The following is a 16,940-nucleotide window of genomic DNA, read 5'->3' as shown; positions in this document are numbered from 1 at the left end:
GGGTCTCACTCTGTTGCCTAGGCTGGAGTGCAGTGACATGATCTTGGCTCACTTATCCTCAACCTCCCAGACTCCAGTGATCCTCCCACCTCAGCCTCTGTAGTAGCTGGGACTGCAGGTGTGTGCCACCACACCCAGCTAACCTTTTTTGTATTTTTTATAGAGACAGGGATTCGCTATGTTGCCTGGGCTAGTCTTGAACTCCTGGGCTCAAGCAGTCTGCCTGTCTTGGCCTCCCAATGTGCTGAGATTACAGACCTGTGCCACTGTGCCTAACCAGAAGTAAGACATTTTGGATGTGTGACTCAAGTTCTGATTATGTTCTAAAGGAATTACTACTAGTTTTGTGGTACTTTTGTTTTCCTTTTCTCTCCTTTCACCTTTTCTGTCTACTGTCTTCCGACTGTGATTTAGTTAACCCATGCCACTAAAACCCAGCCAAGATTCTATTACCATTAAGAAATGTTTAGAGTTGATGTTGATTTAAATAGCTCTAGTGCAGCTGTCTCATACTTAAACTCCTGCAACTTTTTTTTTTTTTTTGAGATGGATTCTTGCTTTGTTGCCCATGCTAGAGTGCAGTGGCATGATTTCGGCTCCCTGCAACCTCCACCTCCCAGGTTTGAGCAATTCTCCTGCCTCAGTCTCCCAAGTAGCTGGGACTATAGGCATGTGCCACCACACCCAGCTAATTTTTGTATTTTTAGTAGAGATGGGGTTTCACCATTTTGGCCAGGCCAGTCTCATACTCCTGGCCTCAGGTGATCCGCCCGTCTCGGCCTCCCCAGGTGCTGGGATTACAGGTGTGAGCCACAGTGCCTAGTCCCTGCAACGTTCTTGAAGTTAAAGTGAGTGAAGTTGGTCTCAATTAAGAACTTACGTTGCAGACATTGTGTGAATTGGTATCTACAGAGGTAGTTACTTCTCAGCTCAAGTATATTGTTGCTAAGTGGAAATACATGGTCAAAGTCTGATCTTCTGATTTTTTATTTTTTTTGAGGCAAGGTGTTGCATTGTTACCCAAGGCTGAGGTGCAGTGCTGTAATCATGGCTCACTGCAGCCTTGACCTCCTGGGCTCAAGCAGTCCTCCTACCTCAGTCTCCTGAGAAGCTGGAACCACAAATACATACTCGGCTAATTTTTAAAGTTTTTTGTAGACGTGGAGTTTCACTATGCTGCCCAGGCTTGTCTTGAGCTCCTGGGGTCAACTGATCCTTCTACTTCAGCCTCCCAAAGTGCTGGGATTACAGGCATGAGCCACCACACCTGGCCCTGTGTTTTTAAAAAAAGTTGTAAATTGGTATTTTCATGCAAAGATTACTGATTTTGGAGATATTGGCTGTTTTTCAAAACACTGTTGTGGGCCACTGCACTGAGGGGCCTGTTTGACCTAGGTTTGCACTCTGAACTGGTGCTTCTCTTGCGGGTTCAGTGAGTATTCATCTTGGGGAGGGAACTCTGGACTTGGTGGGAGCTGGGAGACCTTTGTCCTGCTTGTAGCTTTGTCTCTAGTTAACTAGATAGCTTTGGGCAAAGGGAAACATTGAATCTCTCTTGTCTGAGTTTTAAAATTTGACAGTAAACTGGAAAATTTAAGATTCTCTCTTACTTTTTTATTTTGTATTTTCATACATGTATTTACTTGAGCTGTGAAAGAATGACTATTTATGAGTTAGGGACATCAGGAAGTCTTACTAGTCTAAGTGCTTTGGGAATAGAAGAGACTATTATGTTTTCTCTAGGTGCACTTTTTTCTAGGCTACAGAAGATTCTCCCCTGCTTTTTGGACTCTTGGCATACTTGCTGCCTCTGATCATTATCTGGCAGATGTGTACATATTAATGGGTGATGCATAAGTTTCTGTTTTTTCAAGTAAATTTATTCTAATTCAATTAAAGCTGTATTGATATGTGGATTTTGGGGGCGTAGTTGTGGTGATGGGTGGAAATTGTAAAGCTGACAATGACAGTATTTTCTTAGTTATGGAGAACGTTTTAATACTTAATTTCAGGAGCCTCTAAGTCAGCTTATTATTATTATTATTATTTAGGCAGAGTTTCATGCTTGCAGCCCAGGGTGGAGTGCACTGGTGCGATCTCAGCTCACTGCAACCTCTTCTTCCCAGGTTCAAGCAATTCTGCCTCAGCCTCCCAAGTAGCTGAGATTACAGGTGTGCGCCATGATGCCTGGCTAATTTTTGTAATTTTAGTAGAAATGGGGTTTCACCACATTGACCAGGCTGGTCTTGAACTCCTGACCTCAGGTGATCTGCCCGCCCCCACCTCCCAAAGGACTGGGATTACAAGGTTGAGCCACCATATCCAGCCAAGTCAGCATATTATTTCTTCTTATAAAAAGATGTCATGGGTCAGGCGCATGGCTCATGCCTCTAATCCCAGCACTTTGGGAGGCCGAGGCAGGTGGTTCATGAGGTCAGGAGATCAAGACCATCCTGGTCAACATGGTGAAACTCTGTCTCTTTAAAAAAAAAAAAAAAAAGACGTCATGGTGGCTCAGGCCTGTAATCCCAGCACTTTGGGAGGTCAAGGCGGGCAGATCACCTGAGGTCAGGAGTTGGAGATCAGCCTGGCTGACGTGGTGAAACCCCATCTCTACTAATAATACAAAAATTAGTCCGGTGTGGTGGTGCAGGCCTGTAGTCCCAGCTACTTGGGAGGCTGAGGCCTGAGAATCACTTGAACCTGGAAGGTGGAGGTTGCAGTGAGCCGAGATCACGCCATTGCATTCCAGCCTGGGCAACAGAGAGAGACTCTGTCTCAAAAAAAAAAAAAAAAAAGTACGTGTATGTATGTATACCTAATAAAAATTAGTGCTTTTTAAAAACGCAGTGCTTATCACCGGGCATGGTGGCTCACGCTTGAAATCCCAGCACTTTGGGAGGCGGAGGCAGGTGGATCACGAGGTCAGGAGTTCAAGACCAGTCTGGCCCACATAGTGAAACCCTGTCTCTACTAAAAATACAAAAATGGCCGGTTGCGGTGGCTCACGCCTGTAATCCCAGCACTTTGGGAGGCCGAGGTGGGCGGATCACGAGGTCAAGAGATCGAGACCATCCTGGCCAACATGGTGAAACCCTGTCTCTACTAAAAATACAAAAATTAGCTGGGCATGGTGGCATGTGCCTGTAGTTCCAGCTACTCGGGAGGCTGAGGCAGGAGAATTGCTTGAACCCAGGAGGTGGATGTTGCAGTGAGCCGAGATCGCGTCACTGCACTCTAGCTTGGCACCTGGCGACAGAGTGAGACTCTGTCTCAAAAAAAAAAAAGAAAAAGTTATCTGGGCATGGTGGTGGGCGCCTGTAATCCCAGCTACTTGGGAGGCTGAGGCAGGAGGATTGCTTCAACACGGGAGGCGGAGGTTGCAGTGAGTCGAAAGGGTGCCATTGCACTCCAGCCTGGGCGACAGAGTAAGACTTCATCTCGGGAAAAACAAAAAAACTGCAGTGTTTGTCATTTATGTCAAGCCATATGAAATCACATTTTGTCAGTAAATTAATGGTCAAACATCAACCATCTTATATAGTTCTCTCTAATAGATACTCAAGACATTTTGTCAACATGAACAGAGTCAAATCATAAAATGGTAGACTGAAAAAGAACTTCGTGGAGAATTCTTTTCTTACAAACAGAGGTGACTGGGAGGTCGAGGTTGCAGCGAGTCATGGTCAGGCCACTGTACTCCAGCCTGGGCACCAGAGCTAGACCCTGTCTCAAAAAAAAAAAAAAGGAAAAAGAAATGATTGCACTGCCTTTTTGTTTTGGAACAAGTGTTGAGATAATAACTTTTACTTATAAATGTAGCACAAAAGTCTTTTACTATGTAAAGGTCCCTGAATAGAAAGTCAGGATACCTGTTTCTCCTACCAACTAGTATAATTTTTGGAAAGCTCATTGTTCATCAGTTTCCTTATTCGTAAAATTAGGATAATTGATGCTCTCTCTTTAACATACCTAGCATTTGAGTGACTTAACACAATAATGGTTTATTTCTTATTCATGTAATAGTCTGAGCATTTGGCCTGTGGCTGTCATGTAATTGAGGAATTACAACTCCTTCCATCTAGTGTCTTGGAGTCTTCTGCTGGATTCTTTGTATTTAGTTCATTGTTAGCAGAGAGCACCAGCAAGGAGACTTAGACTTGCTAGTCTCCTTTGACTAGAACCTGCTCACATGGTCTCAACTTCTGACTCCAAGGGAGATAGGAAATGTCTTTCTGAGCACCCAGGAAGAAGAAACAGCATTCCCATCTTTGCCACAGTCCCTTCATTTTGTACATTTTTTTGATGCTTTTTTTTTTTTTGAGATAAGAGTCAAACACTGTTGCCCAGGCTGTACTACAGTGGACAATCTCAGCTCACTGCAACCTCCGACTTCCAGGTTCAAGCGATTCTTCTGCCTCAGCCTCCTGAGTGGCTAGGATTACAGGTGCATGCTATCACGCCCGGCTAATTTTTTTATTTTTAGTAGAGACTTGGTTTCACCATGTTGTCCAGGCTGGTCTTGAACTCCTGACCTCAGGTGATCCGCCCGCCTCAGCCTTGCAAAATGCTGGGATTACAGGTGTGAGCCACCACACCTGGCCTTTTTTTCTTTTTGAGACTGAGTCTGGCTCTGTCACCAGGCTGGAGTGCAGTAGCACAATCTCAGTTCACTGCAACCTCTGCCTCCTGGGTTCAAGCAATTCTCCTGCCTCAGCCTCCCAAGCAGCTGGACCTACAGGCGTGCACCACCACACCCAGCTAATTTTTGTATTTTCAGTAGAGACGAGGTTTCACCATGTTGGCCAGGATGGTCTTGTTCTTGTGACCTTGTGATCTGCCTGCCTTGGCCTCCAAAGTGCTGGGATTAACAGTTGTGAGCCAGTGTGCCCAGCCCGTTTTTTGATACTCTATTCACAACCAAAAATTTTCTCCTGTTGCATATTGCTTTTTGTATCTTTGGTTACTGTGAATTTACTTCCAAATTTCTTGGAAGGAATTTAGTATTGCAAGTCAAAGCAGCCCTTTGGTGCTTGTTATTTTTAGGGCCCCTGCCATCCCCAGATGATTATATTTGTTATTTTTGTTTGTAGTTTCATTTGTGGTTTAAATTTGTCTTTTATGTTGTCATAGCTTAGTTTTAAATGACTAAAAATACATCAATTGCAGAAATCTCCCAGTGTTTGTTTAAGAAAAACAGTAGAATATTTAATACAGCCAACATCAGAGTGAAAGTCATTGTCCACCATATCCAGTCTAGCAGCCTGCTAGCAGGAGGGAAAACAGACAAACCTTATACTGTCTTTTAAAGGTCAGCACATGTAGACTTTCAGACCAACAGAGAAACAAATTCCAGTGAGCAGGCAAAGTTCTCTTTGACTTCTGCCCACTTAAGAGTAAACTCAGAGAGTCAGCAAAAGTCTTTCAGTTGATTTCAGCTGCTGTTTTGGAGTCATGTCCATCTTTCTGCCTCCTTCTCTTTTCTTTTTCTTTCTTGATACAATATATTATACATGTTCTTTTGTATGTAAGTAAAAAATATCTTTTTTTATGGATCCATCCTATGTTAGTAAATTTGATGAGAGTCTTCTAATTCTAAGCCTTGTTTCTTTGAAATGTATAATTAGCTCGGAATAATGCCATAGTTCAGTTTACATTATGCTTGGATTAAGTACTTTCTTGTGTAGTACCCTTTCAGTAAACTGCTCCCCTCCTCTGTTTTTAATTGCACCCTTTTTCATATGCTATTTGCATCACATGTCTAAGTCACTGTGGAAAGGTTAATTTTGGACAGAGTTGTTTCTAGATCTAGTGCATTATTGTCATCCTAGGATTGCATTTCATTTCTCTTAGGCAAATGGTACTATTTCTTGGATACTGCAGCTTCCATAGGATACTGTGTTCATTTTTCATTTCCTGGAGTCTGTGCTGAAGTTCATTTTCAGAAAGAATGCCTGGACAATAAGTTTTTTTTTTATTATGTGTTTGAATTTCCCATTTTAGCCTTCACTTAATGGATAAGTTAGCTGTAAAAATCTAGCTTCAAAATAGATTTTCTCAGTTTTAAAGGCATCACTTCATTTTTAAAAAAAATCGTTTAGTGTTACAATTAGAAATAAGAAGCCCATCTGTTTCTTATAACTTGGTAAGTACTGCTGAGGGGAATTTCCCTCCCTCCCTCCTTGCCACCTTGCCCATGCTAGATTCAAACTCCTGTGCTCAAATGATCCTCCCACCTCAACCTCTTCTTTTTGCTTTTCTCTTTTCCTTCTCCTGTCCCTGTCTTCCTATTCTCTCCATCATTTGTTTTCTTCATCTGCCTCCATGATCATGAAAATAATCGCCATGTTATCTTCTAGAAACTGTGTTGTTTTGCTGTTTACATTTAGGCCTGTCATCCACCTGGAATTACTTTTTGTATATACTGTGAAGTAGAACTCAAAATACCCTTTTGGTCCAGCACCACTTACTGAAAGGATGTTAATTCTCCCACTGTTCTGCAATGTTACATCTATTAGATGTTAAGTATCCATATTAATATGGTTCTGTTTCAAAACTTTTCTCTTGCATTGGCCTTTTTTTGTTTTGTTTTTGGTGAGATGGAGTCTAGCTCTGTCAGCCAGGCTGGAGTGCGGTGGCGCAATCTCTGCCCACTGCAACCTCCGCCTCCTGGGTTCAAGCGATTCTTCTGCCTCAGCCTCCTGAGTAGCTGGGACTGCAGGTGCACGCCACCACACCCAGTTAATTTTTTTGTATTTTTAGTAGAGACAGGGTTTCACCATTATTAGCCACGCTGGTCTACAAACTCCTAACCCTGTGATCCACCTACCTCGGCCTCCCAAAGTGCTGGGATTAAAGGCGTGAGCTACCGTACCTGGCTGCATTGGCCTCTTATTTTAAGATGTTTAGCGCACTAAGTACATTGGACTCTTTCTTGGTGGTTGTGCTGGTATCACAATGTCTTCATTACTGTATTTATGCATTTTTAACTTCAAACATATGAAATTGCAGTAGGTCAGAAATTCATCAGTTTTCAGCATTTTCACATGGTTAAATCCATCAGTGAGTTTTGATATCTAGTAGCTTAAGTTCTAAGTTTGTTTCTCAAAGATTGTCTTAGCTGTTCTAGGCTTTTTTTGTTTCTATATAAACTTACGATCAACTTTTCAGTTTGATTTGAAAAGAAAAAACCTACTAGACTTTGCTTGGGATTATGTTAAATCTATAGATTAGTTTGGGGATAATTGATACCTTTAAAATATCAAGTCTTCCAGTACATAGTTATATGATTGTGATCCTGCCGTTTATTTAAGTCTTTAATTTCTTTCAATTTTTTTTTTTTCTGTGTAGCAGTCACAGATATCTTTTATTAAATTATTCCTAGGTAATTTTTAAAATGCCATTGTAAATGGTTTTTTTTTTTTTTTTTGAGACAGAATCTTGCTCTGTTGCCCAGGTCGGAGGGCAGTGTCAGTCTCAGCTCACTGCAGCCTCTACCTCCCAGGTTCAAGCAATTCTGCCTCAGCCTCCCAAGTAGCTGGGCTTATAGGTGTGCCCCCACCATGAACAGCCAATTTTTGTATTTTTAGTAGAGATAGGGTTTTGCCGTGTTGGCCAGGCTGGTCTTAAACTTCTGGCCTCAAGTGATCTGCCGGCCTCGGCCTCCCAAAGTGCTGGGATTACAGGCGTGAGCCACCGCACGGTGGTATTTTAAATTTTTTAAAATTTCTGCTTGTTTTTGCTGATACATAGGAATATAATTGGGTTTTTAATTTTAGAGTTCAACAACCTTACTAAATTAATTTACTGATTCTAACGGATATTTAGTTTTCTATGTATGTAGTTATGTTGCCTGCAAATAATGCGTTCTCTTTTTTTACTTTATAATCCTTATGCTTTTTTAAACAATCCGTATGCTTTTAATGTTTTATCTTGGCTCATTGCAGAATATTGATTAGAAACGGCAATAATATACATTCTCATTTCTATCCAATCTAAAGGGAATGATATTTGAGGGAAGTCTTCTTTTTTTCTTTGTAGATACCCTTTGTCAGATAAAGGATGCATCTTTATCCTAATTTGCTTTTTCCAGAGCCTTTTCTGATTCTGAGAGATGAGCTTTTAGTTTCATTCCTTAATCTGTTAATGTAGTGAATTACATTAGTAGATTCATTGCTTTGTAGGTTTCTCCTAAAACCACTCCCTTAGTAAATCACTTGCACAAAATTCTGTGCCTCAGATTCTACGTCTAGTAGACTGATTCTAAAATACCTACCTCCCTAACAGGGAGGAATTCAGTGTCTTTCTAGTGTTAAGTTATATTAATCCTGTGTTGTATTTCATTTCAGTGAATTTTATCTTGAATGGATTAGGCAGATTGTTGATTAATTCAGTGACCCTCAATTGTGGGTGCCTCTCAGAATCAACTTTAATGAGATTTCTCTGTGTCATGATTATCCTTACCGTGAGAAAACCAATAACACTGAGATTTTCCATGCAGTAGCATATGCCTCTAGTCCCAGCTACCTGAGAGGCTGAGGCTGGAGGATTGCTTGAGCCAGGAGCTTGAGGCTGTAGTACACAATGAGCACACCTGTGACTAGCCACGGCACTCCAGCCTGGGCAACATAGTGAGACCTTGTCTCTAAAAAAACCAAAACACAACAACAAAGAAAACTTATATTACTTAACCCTGTCCCTGAATAATTCTGATCCAGCATTTTTTTTACTTTTAACTCAGATTTTTACTTGTATTTCAGGTAAAATATTAAAAATTATGTTAATGAAAGAGCTCTTCAACTTTTGCTTGTTCAGTTTTCATTTAGTAATGACGTTTTTACTTTCTAGGCTTTTCCCCCTCTTTTTGAAATCATCTGTAAGGTATTATGTCTAAGGTCTTTGACCACGACTACAAAATGCTTGTTAAGCATTCCTATAGTGTTTGTATCTTTTTCCTGCTCAGAAAAGCTGAAATACTCTACCCTAGTCCTGCCTAGGACCAATACTTAGAAGAGCCATGGGTGCTTCCAGTTGTATACACATCAACCCCAACAAGAGAAGGGTGGTATCATGATACAAAACAGAATGCACCTAGCAGGACAAATGTGCATTTAATGAGAGCCTATGAAGTTTCAAGTTTATTATATTAGATGTCCAGGATAAAAGGTGAGAAAGATGCTATCATAGCCATCTAGGAACTCAAGTCTAAGGGAATACTTTAAATAAACAGGTAGGACACACATTGTAAATAAACAATTAAAAGGCTGGGCGTGGTGGCCCGTGCCTGTAATCCCAGCACTTTGGGAGGCTGAGGCAGGCAGATCACTTGAGGTCAGGACCAGCCTGGCCAGCATGGTGAAACCTCATCTGTACTCTCTGTCTCAAAAAAAAAAAAAAAAAAAAAAAATTACAGAATTATCAGCACAAATTCCTGTGTCCTCTTCTGCTTTCCACTTTTCTTCATTTTCACTAATATATATTAAAATAGAGTGAAACTTCACTTTGCTTAATGGGAGAAGTTTTTCTTTCCTTTTGCTATTATTTTCAAGACAGGGCCTCTCTCTGTAGCCCAGGCTGGAGTGTAGTGGTGCCATCACGGCTCACTATAGCCTTAACCTTCCCCTCCTCAAGTGATCCACCCACCTCAGCCTCCCAAAGTGGTTCCCTGCTTTGGCTTCCCAAGTAGCCAGGACCACAGGTGTGCAGGCTAATTTTAAAATGTTTTCTATGGAGACACAGTCTGAACTACTTTGCCCAGGCTGGTCTTGAACTGGGTTCAAGTAGTTTTCCTGCCTTAGCTTCCTAGAATGCTGGGATTATAGGCATGAACCACCATGCCCAGCCAAAAGAGAATTTTTTCTTTAATAAAATATTTCTCAAAAGTTAAGAGCTGATGAAGTATTAATATTGTTCCTTTCATCTAATCTCCTCAGCACTAAGTAATCCTGAAGTTACATGATATATTTACTACTTTTTGACAGCTATATGAACTGATAACTATAGAGATTTAATATTTTAATAATTATAAAAGTTTTAATATTTATATGATTATATTAAATGATGGTAGTAGCTGATATCTTTCTCTCTCACATTGCATCATGTCATGCTTTTATAAAAGCAGAGAGAGCTATTTTTATTGCTCTGCCTAATAATTATAAGATGACCAGCATGGAAAGCTGGTTTGTACGGTTGTTCCCTATTGGCTTTCTTTCCATGATTCTAGACAACATGCTTACTCTTGTACAAACTGTTTAGAAAGTGGAAGAAATGAGGTGGAATTTTTTTTTTTTTTTTTTTTTTGAGATAGAGTCTTGCTCTGTTGCCAGGCTGGAGTGCAGTTTTGCAATCTCAAGCTCACTGCAACCCCTGTCTACTGGGTTCAAGTGATTCTCCTGCCCCAGCCTCCCAGGTAGCTGGGACTACAGGCATGCGCCAGCAGGCCCAGCTAATTTTTTTTTTTTTTGAGATGGAGTTTCAGTCTGTCGCCAGGCTGGAGTGCAGTGGCGAGATCTTGGCTCACTGTAACCTCCACCTCCCGAGTTCAAGTGATTCTCCTGCTTCAGCCTCCCGAGTAGCTGGGACTACAGGCACACACCACCATGCCCAGCTAATTTTTTTTTTGTATTTTTTAGTAGAAATGGGGTTTCACCAGGTTGGCCAGGATGATCTTGATCTCTTGACCTCCTGATCCACCCACGTCAGCCTCCCCAAACTGTTGGGATTACAGACATGAGCCACTGTACCTGGCTAAGGTGGATATTCTTAATTGGTGATAACCCTTAAACCTTGAATCTGTTTGTTCTTTTTCTAGTTCTGAAGAGTTTTTGTAATTTTGGAACTTTTTATTTCAAATTAGATTCAATTTCTAATAAATTCCATTGTGTCATTTTAGAAATGTTTATTTAGCCCCTTGTTTTGTTGGTGTTTTTTTTTTGTTTTTTTTAATCATTTTGCCCTGTCTCCTGTGTGTGTCATTTACTACAGAGAACAGAGAAGGTGTGCACATCACTTTGACGTGGTCCTTCCCCTTTGGGACCCAGCAGTTTATAGGAGCTGGTATATATAACTAACTACAATAGGGATTTTCCAAACCCTTGGTTTGCAGACTGGTACTAGTCCATGGCCAGTTAGGAACTGGGCTGCACAGCAGGAAGTGAACGGCAGTCGAACCAGCATTACTTCCTGAGTTCTGCCTTCTGTTAGATCAGCAGCGGCTTTTGATTCTTATAGGAGCGCAAAGCGAGCCCTATTGTGAACTGTGCATGCGAGGGATCTAGGTTGCATGCTCCTATGAGAATCTAATGCTTTTTGATCTGAGGTGGAACAGTTTCATCCCAAAACCATCTCTCCCCCACCCCCACCTCTCCCACTATCTATGGAAAAATGGTTTTCCATGAAACCTGTTCTTGGTGCCAAAGAGGTTTGGGGACCACTGAACTACAATATAGACCAGACTCTACTGTTACAAATACAGATGGTGAATTAGTTCTGAATAGCACTAGGAGAAAGAAGGAGTAACAGAAAAGGTAATAAGATAATTAATGTGGACCTTGATTTCAAGACTTTCACAAATGAGGAGGGAGAGAAGGTAAGTTCAGGTGTGGAGAACAAATGAGCATAGGGTATACAGTGATAATGTCAGATGGCAGGTGGTCCCATGTGACTAAATTGTAGGGAGACCTCACATGGAAAGCTGATGATGATTATGGTGCGTGATAGGACTGAGTCTTCTAAGTCAACCTTGATATCACATGAAAGAGTTTGGATTTACACACACACACAAAATCTAGGCATTGAAGTCCATGTATTTATTTATTTTTTTGAGACAGAGTTTCACTCTTGTTGCCCAGGCTGGAGTGCAATGGCATGATCTCGGCTCACTGCAACCTCTGCTTCCCAGGTACAAGGGATTCTCTTGTCTAAACTTCCTAAATAGCTCGGATTACAGGCATGTGCCACCACTCCCGGCTAATTTTTTTTTATTTAGTAGAGACTGGGTTTCACCATGTTAATCAGGCTAGTCAGGAGCTCCCGACCTCAGGTGATCCACCTGCCACGGCCTCCCAAAGTGCTGGGATTATAGGCATGTGCCACTGCGCCCGGCCTTGGGGTCCCTTTAGATCAGCTGGAATGTTTTCCTGATGTTCAGGATTCATCCTGCCTGCCTCTCCCTCCTTAAAGAAGAAAAGATAGGTATTTATAAGTAGTAGGTAGGTAAAGGTATATATAAGCAGGTATAATTCAAAAGGTATTTTAAGTACAGTGATGTCATTGTGTTAGATAAAAGCAGAAACTATAAAACTACAAGGTTTTACTTATTTTGTCGCTCTCTGCTTCTGTTTTTGTTGTTTTCTGGCTCTTTTGGCCTGATCCTTTGTCCCAGCCTCATTTATAAGTTAATTGTTTTTTCTATTTCTCATTTTTTTTCATCTATTAAAGTGAGGGGATTGGATCCTTGATCATTTGAACTGGTGTTTTTAATAAAGCCTTTAGAGCCAGGCATGGTGACTCATGCCTGTAATCCCAACACTTTGGGAGGCTGAGGTGAGTGGATCACTTGAGGCCAGGAGTTTGAGACCAGGCTGACCAACATGGTGAAACCTTATCTCTATTAAAAATACAAAAATTAGCCAGGTGTGGTGGCACACACCTACAATCCCAGCTACTTAGGAGGCTGATGCAGGAGAATCACTTGAACCCGGGAGGCGGAGGTTGCAGTGAGCCGAGATCATGCCACTGCACTCTCCAGCCTGGGCAACAGGCTTAGACTCTGTCTTAAGAAAAAGAAAAAAAAAAAAAACACCTTTAGATATTGTATGTGGTTGGAAATGATTTTTGGATTGGTATAGATTGAATGTTTTTCTGTGTTAATTAGAGGAAGGAAGTGGGATAAATGTAAAGTTTTAAAAACTGCTCTTTCTCTTTTTTAAAATTTTTGAGAGATTAGGTATTATTGAGACTCTTTTAAAGCTTTACTTATTTAAACATTCAGATAAAATTGAAGATTCATCCTTAAGGATGGTAATATCAGAAATATAAGTGCTGTGTCATTGTCATTTCTTATTTTGGCCTACATAACCAGACTTCAGACATCATGCTGCCTGTATCACATGGCTGACAGTGGGAGGTATCTAGTGTATTCTTCCTGAATAAATAGATTGAAATTCATTTGGACAGAAATATTGAAGGCAGGTGCCTGATCCAAAATGCATTTAGTCAGGACTGAACACAAGCTGCCTGGATAGTTACTGTAAGTAAGCAAGCTACGCTTTTAGCTTTGTGATGCAAGGTTTTATGTATGTGAATATGTATGTGCAAGTGTATACAGTATTTTTATATCCAGAGGACAGGGCTTCCTTAAATAGCGGGATGGGGGGACTCTTTGGTAACTACATGGAAGTAAAATGTAACTTCTTTAAACCTGTTATCAGTGTGTTCTTTCATGTAGGAATGTAGCTGTGTGATGGCCTCAGCTATTCTAGTAATCAAGGGCTCTCTGCTGTTGCTAATCCTATGATGAACAGCACAAATGGTGGTTATGAACAGAACCCTGCCAAGCCTGGAAATTCCATCAGTTTGTAATAGCACAGCTGTTGTCCTTGAACTGTGTAGGAAGGAACCTAGAGGTGGACAGTTAATATATTCTACAGGGGATTTGGAGTTTATTGCTTGGATAGTCAAGATCTTCTTCAGTTGTCTGTTGCTATCTGCAAGTCTTGTTCCATGGAGGAGCAGGAGAAATTCAAATTTGTCTGAGGAATCATATATGTCTGTGAACTGTTTAAGTTGGTAGTTGATTCCTCTTTTTTTTTCTTATTTATTTATTTTTAATACCTAGAGGCATTCAGAGGTAGTTGATTCCTATAGACATCCTTGCTAAAGATTTATTTTTAAGTGAAATATATGCTTGAAAGTATAACTCAAGGTTTTGTGGCTAAATAAATTAAAAACAAGTTCGACTTGCTGTGTAACAGGCCTCTGAAAGTTCAGTAAAAAACAAATTTGGGGAATAAAGTCACCATTTAACTAAAAACCTGCTAGGCATACTAAAAAAATCTGATGTTGAATATGAAATTATTATGAAGCAGGCTATACCTGTATCCATGTCAGGATTATAAATGATATCCCACACTGGCTGCAACGTGAGGTTCCTTTCAAGCCTGAGGAACAAGCACTGTATTTTGGCCACAGCATTCTCACTAATGTCCTAGAATAGCAGCTTAGTGTTGGCTTTAGAATTCTCTGTCATTTAAATGTCATTCAAAAACAAACAGCATAAAAGAAAATATTAACCCAGATATCTTTACGGTTCTGTGTCTTGTCCATAACCCCTCACCAAAAAGGACAGGCTGTCAGTCATAGAGAAAATATAAGTGAGCATTATAAGCAGTATCCTACCTTTAATAATAATTATTAAAAGTTTATTAAATGGGTTGTTTGGAACTCAAAATATGTTTGCCTCAAAGAAACAATGTTATGAATGATAACTTTGTTTCTAAAGTAGTCCAGGTCACTGAGAATAAAGTTTCTTCCTTTCTTCTGAAACTGACAGGAGACAGTATTTTGAAAGATAACCAAGCTTGTCTTTGGCATTGTATTAACTCCCTTTCTTTTGCCTCCTAGGGCTCCCAGGCTGTGTACCCTCTCCCTACTTTGATATTATATCAATATCTGCTTTATTCCCTGAAAGTTCCCATGTTGCCAGAGTATTTTTCTTTTTCACACCAGAACCGAAAACTCAGACATCTTCAATAGAACCATCTCTGGGATGAATAGTGGTCTTTCCAGGGGTGTACGTTTTCTTACCCATTTTTAAATTAAGAAATAGGATTCTATACTTTTAAAAAGAGAATGCTGGCTACTGCAAATGAATCTTGGTAGAAATTTGGCTAATGTGACACAGTAAAATGAAGGTACTATAGTGGTTAGAAAAGTGAATATGATGGTGAGAGTTAGGCTTCTGTTCTTGGTTTTCTTCTTTCCTTTTCTTTTCTTTTGTCAGGCTCTCACTCTGTTGCCCACACTAGAGTGCTGTGCTGCAATAATGGTTCACTGCAGCCTCAACCTCCTGGGCTCAATCAGTCCTCCCACGTCAGCCTCCTGACTAGCTGGGACTACTGGCATGTGCCACCATACCTGGCTAATTTTTGTATGTTTTCGTAGAGATGGGATTTTGCCATCTTGCCCAAGCTCTGTTCTAGCTTTTCGAGTTCATTTTAGCTCCCATACCAGCCCCTTTCCAGGAGTAAGTAGAAGAGGACAGAGACAGCAACAGGCCATTGGTAAACCAGATTGCCAATTTCTCATCAGACAGAATGAGCACAGACTGCGAGTGAGTGGCTCTCGATGCGAATGACCTAAAATTTTCAGGAGGATTTCGTGGAGCTTAAAAAGTTATCCAGAACTTCTGTATAATTAAGTTAGACAGGAACACTGTATAGACCAGTAAAATTTTTTAGTACAGTAATTAATTCCAGAGTTTATGAACTATCCAAAGTAAAACATACAACAGAGAAAGTGCTGTGACCTCATCATATATCCTTATTTCCTGTTTATGAGCACCTAGCTCTTAACAGTGAAGTACTCTAGAGAGTACTTCATCATCATGCCATGTAGTTGCTTCTTGCCTTAGTTTACCTTTTTTCAAAAACCCTGCTCACTGAATAGTTTCACTTCAGGCATGTTACCAGAATGAAAGATCAAATGTACACATTGCTGTGCTTGAAAACTGTGTGTTCCCTTGGTGCCTGGTTAGATAAAACGGGGCTTATTTTCTGGCAGAGGGGTGTTCAGTCTCCTTTGATGTTAGCCTGAACTGGGTAGAGTTTCTTAAGCTTCAATCAGATTGGCTCAAGCAGGGTACCGTGCACTAGTGAATTTGTTCTTTTTTGTTTTTTGGTTTTTTTTTTTTTTTTTTTTGTAGACGCAGTCTCACTCTGTCACCATGCTGGAGTGCAGTGGTGTGATCTCGGCTCACTGCAACCTCCACCTCCTGGGTTCAAGTGGTTCTCCTGCCTCAGCCTCCCGAGTAGCTGCGATTACAGGCGTGCACCACCACACCCAGCTAATTTTTGTATTCTTAGTAGAGGTGGGGTTTCACCATGTTGGCCAGGATGGTCTCAATCTCCTGATCTCATGATCCACCTGCCTCAGCCTCCCAAAGTGCTGAGATTACAGGTGTAAGCCACTACACCTGGCCAAGCTTTTGTTTTTTAATAAACCTCAACCCATTTATAATTGAGACTACTTAGGCTAGGCATGGTGGCTCATGCCTTGTAATCCCAGCACTTTGGGAGGCTGAGGCAGGCGGATCACCTGAGGTTAGGAGTTCAAGACCAGCCTGACCAACATGGAGAAACCCCATCTCTATAGTATAAATACAAAACTTAGCTGGGCATGATGGTGCATGCCTATAATCCCAGCTATTCGGGAGGCTGAGGCAGGAGAATTGCTTGAACCCGGGAGGTGGAGGTTGCAGTGAGCTCAGATCGTGCAATTGCACTCCAGCCTGGGCAACAAGAGTGAAACTCTGTATCAAAAATCATAATAATAATAATTGGGACTACTTCATATATGAAATAATATGAAATAATAGTTGTTCATATTCACATTGAGGGTCTTAGAAAGTTTATAGCCAACCGAAATGATGCAGCCAAATTACAAGCAGCTGTCAGAATAATCAACCTCAGTAAACATTTAACATAACACTCTCGTTTTACAGATTAAAGAACTCAGCCCTGAAAGGTGACTCATTCAAGGCCACAGTGAGTGTCAGATTAAACCAGTGCTTCAGTAAAGCATAGGAACTTCTGTACACAGCTTTCAAATTCTCTTGACTCTTACTCACAATCTATTTAAAGTTAACTTTATTATTTGTATGGATAGAAGAGGAATAGTATAAATGGTCAATGAGAGGTTTTTTTTATTTTTGCTTTTTTTTT

The 16,940-nt window shown here is 40.8% G+C and overlaps 1 protein-coding gene across 12 annotated transcripts in view; it reads left to right on the top strand.

The window, feature by feature from the left end:
* Window positions 1-16,940, top strand: part of MAP4 (microtubule associated protein 4) — a 225,455-nt gene that overhangs the window by 55,775 nt on the left and 152,740 nt on the right. For 4 of the 12 annotated variants that reach the window (XM_012473817.3, XM_012473819.3, XM_012473813.3 and 1 more), the window contains exon 1: window positions 5,430-5,527. The exons of 1 other annotated variant lie outside the window; for it this stretch is intronic. In XM_012473817.3, the coding sequence (XP_012329240.2) occupies window positions 5,514-5,527 (14 nt within the window). In that variant the 5' untranslated portion in view covers window positions 5,430-5,513. Of the gene's footprint in view, window positions 1-5,428; window positions 5,528-13,131; window positions 13,250-16,940 lie in introns of those variants that run through there. 7 more of the 12 variants (XM_012473820.3, XM_012473818.3, XM_012473826.3 and 4 more) reach the window with 5 other exon arrangements.

Source organism: Aotus nancymaae, unplaced genomic scaffold (genome assembly GCF_030222135.1).
Source record: "Aotus nancymaae isolate 86718 unplaced genomic scaffold, 86718_ANA_hifiasm-v0.15.2.pri h1tg000067l, whole genome shotgun sequence".
NCBI lineage: Eukaryota > Metazoa > Chordata > Mammalia > Primates > Aotidae > Aotus > Aotus nancymaae.
Note: the sequence above shows the minus strand (reverse complement) of the source record. Positions and strands in the feature narration are given on the sequence as shown.